The following is a 14,448-nucleotide window of genomic DNA, read 5'->3' on the forward strand; positions in this document are numbered from 1 at the left end:
AAACAGCAACTTTCTAAAAACATTTGTTAGAATGTTTTTGTAAGTTGCTTAAACAATTTAAAATAAACATTGATTTGTGTAAAATTGGCAACTGTCATTAAAGTTTTATCCTAAACTGAAGTCAGAAATTTAGATACATTCAATGATCAAATACAATCTAGTGTCGTATTACGTTATATGAAAAAACTCATTTTATACTATGTATATCGATGTCTTGATATTAATGTATCCGAATGGTTGTCGTCAGCTACAATCGTTGTCTTGCTATCATTTGCAGAGCGTCCTTACCATTTTGAAAGCCGAAAAGGGGTGTGGAAGGTGCAAAACAAAGAGGTAAAATTAAAATATTCTCCCTTTCCTAAAGACATAGAAATCTGACATTTTATCCTCTGTGGGTATGCGTTTGGAAGCTTTATTTTGTTGCCTAAAGATGGCTACCGGTAGGTTCAAAGCGTGTGGTTGGTATCTGCTTGCATTGATTTTCTCTCCGATGTATGAGTAATCCCTCACTGGATTTGTAAATCAAAATACTGGATTTTTAAACTGAAGTATAATTCATCTACGTAAATTATATGTGAGTAGTTTTAATATTAGGCCTGTGTGTGGTTTTACATGGGATAGTTTTATAATTTAAGTCTGCCGACCTACTCTGAGGAATCCGGTAGCCTAATTTGTTGCGTTACGAGCTCAATATGTGAAGAGAACTGATAATTTCACACTTATCTAGGTTAAAGAGGAATGTGTTTTACATTAAAGTTTTCTTATTAGGAATTCTTAATGTAAGTTTATTGGTCACTATTTTAGGCTAAGCAAGATCTGATCTGGAGTCAATATAGGCTATCAGTTATGTCATGCCTTAAGTGTATTTATTTATCTATATGGCAAATGACATTTGACAAAACATATTTTATTTTGATTTAATGCATCATAAATGTATTGTTTAGTTCACAAACTGTTCTATTTAGAGCAGTTAATCCACATTAAGTATGTAATATGTATACATATATAATATGTACAAGTTTTTGTACTACCTTGTAAAGAAACGATTATTACTAGTAGTCTTTATGGTATTATTACAGCCTAAGGATTCTAAAATAATATATAACTAATAATTGATAACTGATTTTTAATAATTGCAATGGATGCTAAATAATTATGTAATAAATCAATCAATAAGTAAAAGATTTTTAATATCACCTTATTAACCACAATATAGCATACGACACGAATTATTAAGTTAGTGCCAGTCATCCTTAGTGGAAAGACATTTATGAATTGGGTATGTACCCATTGGTCATCTCAATACCCAAAATGAGGGTATTTTAAGTTTTAGAGCTTTTTGATGTTCTGGTGAAGTATTGAGTAAAGAAGGATCTAAACACAATTATTTGGTGGCTTAAATTTAAATTGGCTATAATATTTTATCCTTCAAAACTAAAAAGAGTGCAAATGTTTGGATGTTTTGGATATGAAAACTGTATGAAGTGCTATTGTCTTTTTAGTAATTTAATTGCTTTTTAATGTTTGTGTTTCTCAAATAAAGAGATAAAATGTTGGGGAAAATCTTTTATTGTTTTCTATGAATATTGGCAATATTGCGTTACAGTGTATTGTACTTGCACATAGAAATATATCTGAAAGATTAAACTACAACCTAATTAACTTAGATACTACAGGCGGCTTTTATTTATAATAAGAATGTTCAAATACTTATCAGAAGCTACAATGTTATTACTTAAAATAGCAACAAATGTGTAAGGGTCCTTGCTACTTTTCCTATTAAGAATATCTTGATAATAATAATTTAAGTATACGTGGTATATGTCTAAAGGAGATACTGTATCCTTGACTTTTCAGTTGTTTAAATTTGAGCTTAATTAAGCTCAAATAAATAACAGGTTTTTTTCTTTATAGTTTTGTACAATATACTCACCAATGTTGATTTCTTTAGTTTTTGATTGTTTGATAATTTTTTCTCTATTTCATTACAACCACTCTTCCGAAAAACACCTGCTATGTGTTGTAAAATGTATATCAAGGGCCTGTTGTAGTGCTAATAATCTTGATTTTAACCCCATAAGAACAATATTAAACTTGGTACATTTTATAGTCTTAGTTTTAAATGTAGAATGATGAGAGATGTCTCATTTTAAGGATATGATTAAAATGCAATCCAGCTTTGAAGTTTTTTCGACATTTTTATTGGAAATAAAAAAAAAACTATAAAAATTCACACATTTTGGAGCTTCATTACTTAAACATTCAAAAAGTATATATTTAAAAAAAAAAAACTGTTTGAAGCGTATTTTAATTAAGCCTTTAAAATGGCATACCTCCTATAATTCTATGACTAAAAGCAAGAGCATGAAGTTTAACATTTTCTTATGTAGTTGTGAGATAAGATATGGAGTCATAAGGGCATAAAGGTTTCACCAAGTTATAAGAGCATGAAGGTTGTTTCACCAAGTTATAAGAGCATGAAGGTTGTTTCACCAGTCGCTCATAATGCTATAGCAGACCTAGACCTTAGCCGTGAATGGATTTATCCAACTTTTGTCTCAATGTTTGTAAATCGCTGGCGTTCTAAAGATGCTTTCTGAATTTTTGAGGTTATACCTTTTTTCTTCTATTACTTACTTAATAATTTTAAGTGGCAAGTCCCAATTCTAATTTCTGTTTATTTTAGTAGCTTTACAGTGTTGAAACATCTCTAAAAATGGGTTTTAAAACTTACCCTTGAGATAGGATTTTTAATTATAAAATTGAATTGCTCTTATTCCTAAATACCTCGGTAGCCTTTTTCACGTTCCTGCAGGTGCAGGTTTTAATCTAATTGTAATTCAAAGAAACTTAGACCTATAAATATATAAGGTCGAAATGATCTTTGCTGATCCAAAGCCAGACTATAATACAGACCGGAGTCCGGATACTGTGACATTACAAGACACGTCCGACTGCTCTGTTGTGTTCACTGGGAATAAGCAAGGGCTCTGCCTCATAATTGTTAATATTTTATAGTTTTTCTTTGCAATTGAAGATAATTAAATGCTATACTTGCTAGAGAACATGTTGCCTTTTAAAAGTAGTTGTTTATTAAAATAGGTTCTACTTTCTTTAAAAATTGCACATTAAAGTGACATCGTGCTTTATAAACCTTTATTGATCACAAGTATTTGTAGCAGACAAAGTAATAACAGATGATTTGAATGCTTAAAAAGTAAACAGCTGTGATAAATATGTGTGGAGTATTCGGGTGGTTGGATGGATTGTGTGATGGCTGTTAGTGGGAGGGGCAGCACTCTGGCCTGTATTATAGTCTAGCCTATAGATTAACCAATAACTTTAAGAAAAGCTAGTGTTTGAGCAGTTGAAATACACTATGTAAGTGTTCTAAACTTTCTACAGTTCAATGACACATATGGAAATAATATTTTGTTATTTAGTAAATCTTCAGCTGCTTTAAGTGATGGTTTTAAGTTGTGATGGCAGTAGTTATATTTTACCCAGCAGTTATGTAGTTATATAGTCGTAGTATATACAATATATGGAAAAATTTTAGATTTTTTGCTTTTGCACGAATTTAGTAATCTTTAATTCCAAAATCAAATAACAGGATTTGATTATATATTTAAGCAACGATCCAATCCTTGATCCATGCACCATTGATTCATTAATGTCATTCAAACCATAAAAACTCGTCTTGACTGTTGAGTTGTTAGACTCTATTCGATAGAGCAAAAAGTTTATGCTTAGATAAAGATGGATTAATGAAGGAGATTAAGAACGTAGAATCAGATCTCCGGCATGGATTCCCTCAGTCAGTTATGAACAAGTGAAAACAAAACAGAAAAATGAATCTCGAAAAATGAGAAAATGGATACATTTTCATTTTTATGTCAACCCCTTGTGTCCTTGGATAATGAGAGAAAGGTAGAAGAGTGGGTAGTAAATACAGCAATGCAACCACATTTAAAACACTATACTTTCATTTAGACAAAGTGTTGTAGTGACAAAAACCATAAAATGACGCAAAGGAATCTAAAAACTGTCATATAAAATGTAACTGTAACAGGGAAAAACACATTACAGACAAATAGACCATTAACCTTTTGCGCAGTGGCATTAAACATTCACAAGGCCTAAAAAGGGAGTTTTATTTTAATTTGTTAATTAACTTGTTTTCACCATACTCATATTACTCTGACGTTACCGGTACTTCAGATATTTGTCCTCTTTGTAAGAAAAATGTCACTAAACCACTCTTTCCTTATAATTGGAAAAATAAAAACTGATATATTCAAAGATTATAGTTTTTTTTTTAAATACTGACAGACATTCACTTTGTATAGCCTACATCTTATAAAAAAGATAAGTTGTGAAACAGTGAACAGTGTAGGCGGACCACAGATCCTAGAGTTTGGTCGGAGCTATCTAGCCCCGCCCAATAATACTACTACACATATTCACACAACACCCTTCTGACAGCAAGGGGATGTGATTAGAACTACAAAAAAATTGCTTCTAAAACTTACTAAGGGATGGCAGAGTAGTTTACTAACGAAAGTAAGTAGATCACAATATGTACATTCACACTGCTTTAAGTAAATATAAAAACGCATCAGTAATGATGTTAATGTGGGCAGCTTGAGTTGTTACTGTTTAAAGGGTTAAACATTAAAATAAAATACTACAAAGGAAACATAACTAAGATATTAATAGAAAAGTGGAAAATTGCTCATCATTGTTGGTCTAAAGTTCATTTTATGAATTTGAATGATTTGGGAATATATTATAGCATAATACATTAGGAACCCTGATTTCTTTAAATGGAAAGTAATCAAGGCTCCTTATGTTGAATTAGCGGACCGACCTTTTCATTCAACCGTCACTGGAAATTAAACCAAATGTAGTAGAGCATTGGAACTCTACATCGAAGCATAGTCACAGTATTGTTACAAGAAGTTCACTTAGAACAAACCAGTAATAAAAAGGCTCGCTCACAATCCATGATTTGTCACCATATTTTAGTGCAGTTTATAATAATTAGTGCCAGTTCTGTAGTGCATGTTTGAGAGATGTTGACAGGCGACATGTTATGATTTCTGATTTATATGTGTCAAAAGGTTTTGGTATGATTTGTTTTATTTTAACCTACATTGTGGTTATGTAGTTATTCACCCAAGCTGAAGAATCAGATTGCAGATTTCAAAACATAGTTTTACTGACTTTTTTTATCACAGAATGAACAATGACAAATTTCCGGAAAAAATCTGTCACTTTCACCAACCTTTCATCATCAGCAACAAACTTTAAACAAATTATTCTCGTTGCTGCTGCCAGATTCTTCAATTACAGCCATGATTTTGATTTAAAAGATTGAAGTACATTTTTTGTTTATCCTGTTTATTCCGTGAATACTTTTCGAGGACCTTAAATAGAATGAAACAGGTAACACTAACAGTTTTATGACTAAACGTGAATAAGAGAGATAAAAATATATATGTTGTGATACACCTGATAAAAGATTTTGAAGCAAAGTTTTAATCTTTGTATACATCATTGACAGATTTTAATAATGATGTAGTAATGTGTGTCATATGCAATTGAACTAATTCCAACCAAAGAAGAAAGTTAATACAATTCTTTAAATTAGGTTGTAGTCTACAATTTATGTAAAAACACTTACTCATTGCTGTTGATTATTTTATCCATAGTTAATTAAGTGACCTACCTGTAGTGAAATGACCTCCTATAAGAACATTGTTAAACTTAAAAATTTTTACAGCGTATGTTCGGTATAATAATGAGAGACGGCTCTTTTATGTAATCAATGTGCGTCCAAACATTTTGTTTTTGTAAATTATATACTTTTGGATATTCAATCAATTAAATTACAAAAATTAGTTGAGATTTTTTTGGAATAAATAATATTAAAAATTGAAAACAGTATAGGTATTCGGATACGCATTATGTCTTTAAAATCCCATCTTATGGGGCCAAAATCCGATGGGGCCAATATTTCCCATATTGATTTCGAACATCAAAATAAAACAAAATCGAAGAAACATGTATGAAAATGTTTTGTTTTTTTTTTTTTGAAATGTTGGGAATATTAATTTATCTTCAAGCAAAAAAAATTAAGAATATCTCTTGTCATATATTTGTATCTTCCAAACTGAGTCAAGTATTATTGGGTAGAAGTAAATTAGATGTAAATAGGTTATTGTTTAGCCTACTTTACTAGCTTATCATCTAAGACAAACTTCTGATATATAAAAATAGAGATTATTTGTTCTAAAGAAAAATGTCGTAAACATTACATTTGTTTAAATATATTCATATATACTTAATATGAAACCTTCAACACATTTACGTAGTGGATGTAAAGAATTTAAATCTTGCAGCTGTTTTATTAATAAATGATAAGCTTACAAAAATTAATAGCGTAACTGTAAACACTTTTGGATTTTGGTGAAACTAATATAAAGAAAACTGCAATACTAACTGTAATTTTCCTAATTTGAGGATATAAAACTATATTAAGTAGAAACCTATGATGAAATTTATTGGTAGAGTGTTGAGACCATTCTGTATTGACGACCTTGATGATCTTGAATACTGACCTATTAGAACAATGTTCAACTCTTTGTGGACCTGTGAACGATATATCGTTCAACCGTGTCCTGTCAAAAAAGACTGTTGTAGAATACATACTCCATTCATGACTTTTTATTTCTTATTTATGTTTCATGGTTTTAAACTTCATTTGAATGTCTTTTAAGTGTGATCTGATCATTCTGACTTTATTTCTACCACCAAACAGAAACGATTAAGGTTGAACATTATGGTTTCCCTGTGTTTGATAAAGATGTTTAAAAGTGCAAAATAATTTATTTGTTTTATAATGTTTAAAATTTGTATCCATTCAAAATACAATTTGGCATATTTACAGTATTTTAAATATACCCAAATGTCTATAAACAATTTAGTTAGAAACATTTTAGTGAAAGAAATATAGAGATATATCTTTTATAATTCAAGTTATGAATAATTTGTAGAACTCTACAAGTTGCTCATTTTTTGTCAAGGTTCTCAAAGGGTTAGCACATTAACATACTTTGAGAGGTACAAACTATACACATTAAAGAATACTTGAATGGTGTCATCTCGTTTGCACACATAACACAGTTTTTTGTGATGTGTTTCAGTAATTTGTCGGTCAGGTTTTCAAAATATTTTCCGTCTTTGGAATCGAGCTACATCTTCATTGCAATAGTTATTTACTCAAACCGTTTTGAAATAAAATTTAACAAATCAAACAAAACCGTCTAAGCCTTAAGAGACTTCAATTGCTTACTTTTAAATACTTTGGTTAAAGTTTGGATAAAATGTACCAGCATAAATAGAATGAATGGTATTTTTCAGAACACTGCATATGCTCTCAAAATTGTATTTCCTGGATAGCTTCAGTGGAGAAAACTGTAGGTCAATGGGTCAATTATTAACTTTATAAAACGTAATTTTTATCTAAGATTTCTTGTTAAATATTTCTCTTGTACAGTTTGTGCATCCAAGTCAATTTTTTCACATTGTTATTCTCAAATTGATTTTTTTCTGTTCATTTAATTCATAGTACACTGTATTTTGGCAATGAATTACAAACACTATTTTTACACTACTTTTACTTCTTTGTGTTATGTAAATAAACATAAAATTATTTGCATTTCTTGTACAGAGATATCAGCTAAATAGAAATGGATGAAAAAATAAAAATCACATCTTTCTTCTATTTTTTCCCCCTTAAATATACAGTAAAAGCCTTACATTGGAAATTAGCTACTCAGTCCGTAACATATCTGGATTAATTAACAAACCCAGGTTTAAACTTAACAGGGGTAACTCATTTAAAGGACGTTCTTATTAATAGGGGGAAAATTAATTTGTGGTTATTGACTGGCATTGGTAGGGTTTCTCTCTCTTCTTAACCAGCCCAATGCTACGCTTCTGTACGTGTTAGTTATTGTACATCCTACCCAATGCCGTATCTTTGTTGTGACAATGTCTCATTTTTACTATGCTAATTTTTTGTCCAGTACAAATGTACTGCTATCAATTTTGTTCTCATTTATTTGTATTCGATAGACAAAAACATGTCTGTCTGTATAAATCATGCTCCCTATATCATCTACTATTACCAGTCAGTTTTGATGGAATCCCTCTATCTTCAATCCCTCACTATTTGGGACTAAAAGGTATATAGCAGATGAAAAAATCCAATAATTTTCACTCAGACATTTGAAAAAGTTAATAAAAAAGCAAATACCTATCAAACCAATTGGGGATAAGATCAAAGATATTTAGACTTAAAAAGTTCAAATAATTAGAAGTATATTAGCACATTTTGACACATAATTTTGTACCCTTCCAATCCAGTACATTATTTTCATAAACAATGAAACATTTAAAAGTTATTATTCTTGCTAAGTTAAAAATGTTTTGACATCAGTACTAATTAAAGAACACTTTAAAGTAATTTGTTTTAATTACTAAGAATTGGTTGTATCGTGTGCTCTCCAGAGTGAAAATTGAAAATTACCTTAATAAATTGCTTGGATTAAAAAAATTAAAAAAATCTAAAACCAGGTCTAAAGGTTCAATTTAACAGGTCTTTGGACTGAACAAAAGTTCTGTTTGAAATACGTGTTTAACGAAAATAAAATATTTCTGGAGGATTTCAACTCCAAACAAAATCTGTGAAATTGTGATAAAGAGATCCCAGTACGTGAGAGATGGTATAAACTGTTAGCCATAACTTTACAATGTAGTGTTATCAGGTCACATTATCAGTGCCAGAGTCACTTGATGTTTGATGATCACAAGTTAGACGACCTTCAGTTATAATTCTACTAATGTCAAACTCAGACTGCACTCGAGTAAGATTAGCTTCTTACATAAATCTTTGAATATTTAACTTTAACTGAGAAGGTTCTTGTTGGGAAAGGCAAAAAGTTTTTATGATATGGTGATGAATGGAAACCAAGAATTTTAAAATAATTTATTACAACAGAGTAAAAAGATCAATACCATGACTAGGACATATTAAACCAATTCTGCTTTGCCGCTGTTACCACTAAAGAAATCTAGCAATTCTTTGAGTCATACAAACCAATACTTAACTTTATTATTCTGTTGAATACATTACTTAAACATCCATATAGTAAGTGACTACTTTATATATAGAGTAACTTTATTCTAAATAGGCTATTATAATAATAGATGACTGTTTTTTGCGTACTATGATTTAAATTTCAATTTAGTATCATATTAATATTACTGCAGTTTTATATCACAAAATTTTCAGTAATTTTATTTTGACCCATTAGATATTTATGTCATTCTTATATCTAACAAAATCTGACTCTGGAAAATTTGCAAGTACTTTATTATTGTGATTTTGTTTTAATGCCTATAAGCAAAACCTAACTTACTGTTTTTAAATGCACCATTAGATCTCTTTTAGTTTGTCTTGCAAATATGGTACAGGATTCAATAGCCTTTTCTGAAACTTAGTAAATAATTTTAAACACAAAATTGTTAATTTAATAGTTTATTAGACATTTTTACACATACCGGCAAAATCGGGGCTAGATCGACAAATAGGTTTGTAAAGTGGGAGAAACATGAAGTGTGTAAAAGTTATCTAATGATTCCTAGAAAAAATATAGGTATTTAATATGAAATACAGTTGATTAGATGCACACTTTGTTAGCACATATTTTTCGTAAAGGATAGTGTTTATTTGACAAAATGAAAAGTGTAACCAGCATTGTTTGAATTATTTCATATTGGTCAAAAAACATTCAACAATTTTCTTAGGAAATGTTATATAATTTCTCACTTAACACATCTAAACATGGAAGCTAAGTCAATATTGCTGAATCGGATATTGTTTGGATTTTCATTAACTGCATTACTTTTATATGGGGCTATTCATTGTTTACTTGATTGCAAATATGAAAATGCTAATTCAAGTTTGAAACATTCTCGTATAAATAGACAAGTATATTATATATTTGAACTTACAACTTATGCTTGTGTTATTGGTTGTAAAGTGAAACATTAATATTTTAAAAGACATTCTAAGTATTGTTCTGAATTAAAACAAAGCACTGACGTATTTATACATGAACGGACATGAAAAAATGTTACACATGAAATATATACAAAATTGACTTTAAACATTGAATTTAAGGCAGTTTGATTTAAAATTATGTGTTTCCCTTGAAATGCTTGAAATTGACTTTACAAAAAGAAATTTTATCTCCAGTGTAAAAGTTCTGTTATTTTTTCATTGTTTGTACTTAAGAGAAAAGTCTCTTGTGTATCTCATTTAGTGCCTCAGTTCTTGTAAGAATAGAATTAGTTACGTGTTGAGGCTTATGACTTTGCCATGGCATGGCAAAGCGCTACAATTAATAGACCTTGTTGAAATCTATTGTATTCAATAACCGAGCATGACAGATGATAATTGGTTGAGTTTTGTCGTGATTCAGTCTGTATGTAGATGCTCCACACATTCTCATTTCGCAATTACTAGCTTTTTTGTGTTATCAATATTTTTTTATGATTATAAAGTTATGATTAGTTATATTGTGACAAATACAAAGTGAACTTTTTTAAGATGTTAAATTTTAGTTGTACCTCCAAACTTGTGTACTTTTGTAAAAGCTTCCTGAACATATTATTAAAACACTTAAATTGTCTTTGAGTTAGCTAGCTAAAAGTGTGTACAAAACATACAAATTTTACAAATGAATAGTAGTAAAATGATATTTTTTACACTATCCAATTAAAAATAATTCCTCTTAAGTGTAGTGCTAAGTCTGCTACTTATTTTTTGCTCTGTTAGGAAATAGAGAGTTTGACAAAAAATTAACTAATCCCTAGTACAATTTAATTCAACAAAATAAATAAACAAGTGCATAGTATAAGCTAAGGGCAAAAATTACATAAAGTTACATTGAAGTTTACAATAATTATAATATTCTGTTTTTGTGTTCTTTACAATTTTGTTAATTGTTAAGTTTCTAATATAAGAATAAAATTATTCTACTACAAGTGTATGAAGATGTTGATTTTTTTAGATTTGTTTAGTTTTTTTTTTTTTGCAGGTGATAGCCTTAACAAGGGATAGGCAAAAAGAAAATTGGTATTACTGTTCTCGGTATATTGTTGGCGGCAGCTTCTTATGGAATACTTATTATAAACCCTTCTGATTACAAAAACCTAATGAGTAATGAAAAACATATGCATAACGAGTAGAAAATACAGCTCAACTACCCTTTTGCATAGCTAAAATGTAGAACTTTTATCTCGAGTATTAACTAAAACAACACTAGTGACTTAATTGTAGAAGGATATCAGACCACACATCCAGTTGAAAGTTTGTAGTTTATCATGGATGGCCTTCCTACCTCATTAATAATAACAAATAGAATAACGGTGCTACTTATTGTCTAGCCTCTTTTTTCTTTTTGCACACAATATGTATTTCTTTTTATAAAAGAATTATCTGTGTATAGTGTTTTAATTTTAAACATGATACTCATATTACATAACTGATAATGTGTCTTTATCAGTGATGGAACTGTAGAATAGCAGAATAGTATATATATATATATATATATATATATATATATATATATATATATATACAGGGTGTGGTAGATAAGTAATGAGACTGGCCGCCGCGCGGCGCCCCAGTCGCTCGCAGTGCGGTCTCCACCTGCAGGTCACGTGGTGGGGGATCTGAGCTAACAGTAGAACCGGTTCGCAGTCGCATTGTAGCTCTGGCGCAGTGAGGATTGAGCTTCGCGTATTACGTTGTTTGTGTGCCCGTGACACTTGTGAAAACGCTGAAGATGGATCGGTCAATAGAACAGCGGTATGCAATCAAATTTTGCTTTCACTTGGGCAAAACTGCTTCGGAAACTTTCGCTATGATTACGGAGGCCTACAAAGAGCACGCCCTATCAAGAGCTCAAGTGTTCTGGTGGTTTAATGAATTTAAAAACGGGAGGGAATCCGTTGAAGACATGGAACGATCTGGACGCCCTTCAACGAGTCGTGTGGATGAAACGGTGGCCAAAGTGAAAGAACTCCTGGACTCCAACCGTCGTTTAAGCCTCAAAATGATCGCCGATGAGGTCTCCGTGAATAAATTTACGGTTCGCCAAATTGTTACGCAAGATTTGATGATGAGGAAAGTTTGTGCAAAATTGGTTCCCCGAGTGCTCCCCGCGAACAAAAGCCTCGTGACCTCTTATTTGACCCGAATTGGAGTTGAAGTTCTGCCACAGCCACCATACAGCCCTGACATGAGTCCTCCTGATTCCTTCCTATTTCCGAAGGCCTGAAGGGTCATCGTTTTGACGATATTCCGAACATCCAACGTGCTGTCACGAAGGCACTAACTGGGATAACTCCAACGGACTATAGTGGGGCCTATGAAGCTTGGAAAACGCGCTGGCAACGTTGTGTCGACGCCCAAGGCGAGTACATTGAAGAATATTAACGTTTTGTACAAATCAGATCAATAAATTTGTTTTTTTAGACTGAGTCTCATTACTTATCTACCACACCCTGTATATATATATATATATATATATATATATATATATATATATATATATGTATTGTTGTTCGTGTTGTATACAGGGTGTCCCATAAATCTCTGGACAAAGGTATATCACATTATTGCTCAGATCAAGACAAACCCATTTCACAAAACGTTCATAGTTTCAGATGCTTAGTTTCCCATCTGTCTGTATGCGTTTTTTTTATACAAAAATTAATATCTTAAAAAGTAATAAATTGAATCCTACCAAATTAAATGGTAAAATGTTTATGGTAACAAGGCCAGTTATGACAAAAAATATTATGATATAAGATATTCTGGACCAGCCGTTTATTCAATATTTATATTGTTGGCTATTCGCTGACAACCTCAATTTGGGCTATATCTTGTCACAGTAAATATGCTCTAATTTAGTTGTTTATTATTCGATTTAAATAACTCTGGTGTCATTAGATTTATGATAAAATCAATTAAAAATATTATTGTTTTTATTCTGCAGTAAAATTACTGGGTTTTAAGATATTCAACGTTAAACGGTTTTAATGGCCCCCATTTTAAAAGTATTCAAAATGTTCAAATGGTGACATGGGTTTGCTTTGATCTGAGCAATAAAATGATATACCTTTGTCCAAAGAGTTATGGGACATCCTGTGTACATAAAAAAAAACCCAGTTATATATTACACCAATGGTATTGGGGATCAATTTATTTATTTCATAGCAAAGGTTCTATGATGCCATTTTTACATAAATTACATCTGTATTAACATTCTTTTTCAAAAAAGGATTTAATTTCTGTCTAGTAATAGCGTACTTGGAATGGTTGAAATTTCTAACAATATCTTAACCTTGGCTTTTCAGAACTTGTATAGTATGCAAACGTTCAGCGAAATGTAATCATTGATATCCAATGGGGGGGGGGGGAATTTAATGTCATATTTAAGAATATCTGATAATTCATAATAAAGATGTTCTGGATTTTACATCTCTTGAAACAACGAGGCATTAAAGATCATGGTGATCAACATTCAGTTTGAGTGCCATGTACGGATCAGTTCCGTGAAATTGAGCTGTCTTGCGTAGAAAACAATTTTTGTGTAGTTTACCGAGAGAGAAGTGAATACTAACATTTAGCACAGAAATATGCCTCAATTCTGAAGCCTGAATTAACAGGAAAAATATTAAATGGGGCTTTAATCTGAATTTATTAGGTTGCAGTGATAACTTTTTGATAACCCCATCCTATTAGGCCGGACTTTGAAAATGGCTTTATGGATGAATACGATTTAGTTTTACATTTATATCATGTCAAAAATGAGCGGTTATTTTAGCCATAATTTTGGATTCACCATTTTGATATTGTTCTGTTTATTACAGTTCTTGTAATTGAAAAAACATACTTTTTTAATTACAAAAAAACTGTAGTCAATAGTTTTTTGACAAGGACGTTAAATACAGAATTTAAAAGGCATTTAATATTTTTATCAAAAGTTGGAATGGTGGCTATATTGAAGGACTACACACCAATTGGATTAATGTAATATCAGCAACATAATGTATTCAAACAAGGTGGATCTAACTAAACCATTACAATTGTACCTCTAGATCATATTTAGAGTTCCAAATTACATTTTTTATCAGTACCCATTTTTCCGAAAAACACCCCTTTTGAAGCTAGAGCTTTCAATAACTAAAACAATAATTTAAAAAATACGAACTGTACAGTATAGTCACCTTTTATTTGACTAAATGTTACATTGTGATTTATGCAGTTTTCTAAAGTGGTCAATCGGTGTTAATTCTTTTTGGTCA

General features: G+C 30.8%; 2 protein-coding genes across 4 annotated transcripts in view; both read left to right on the top strand.

The window, feature by feature from the left end:
• Positions 1-430: 430 nt before the first annotated feature.
• Positions 431-14,448, top strand: part of LOC124369997 (putative fatty acyl-CoA reductase CG5065) — a 58,719-nt gene continuing 44,701 nt past the window's right edge. Inside the window, exon 1 of one of the 3 annotated variants that reach the window (XM_046828258.1) lies at positions 431-574. The gene's annotated coding sequence lies outside the window, so the exon portion shown is untranslated. Of the gene's footprint in view, positions 575-9,200; positions 9,218-14,448 lie in introns of those variants that run through there. The other 2 variants (XM_046828259.1, XM_046828260.1) reach the window with 2 other exon arrangements.
• On the top strand, positions 12,000-12,416 carry LOC124369667 (protein GVQW3-like). The gene has a single exon (XM_046827718.1). The coding sequence runs from the start codon at positions 12,000-12,002 to the stop codon at positions 12,414-12,416; it is 417 nt and encodes a 138-aa protein (XP_046683674.1).

Source organism: Homalodisca vitripennis, chromosome X, assembly GCF_021130785.1.
Source record: "Homalodisca vitripennis isolate AUS2020 chromosome X, UT_GWSS_2.1, whole genome shotgun sequence".
In the NCBI taxonomy this organism is placed as follows: domain Eukaryota; kingdom Metazoa; phylum Arthropoda; class Insecta; order Hemiptera; family Cicadellidae; genus Homalodisca; species Homalodisca vitripennis.

Excerpts from the sequence above, each read along its gene's own strand:
- LOC124369667 (XM_046827718.1), top strand. The coding sequence starts at position 12,000 with ATGATTACGGAGGCCTACAAAGAGCACGCCCTATCAAGAGCTCAAGTG.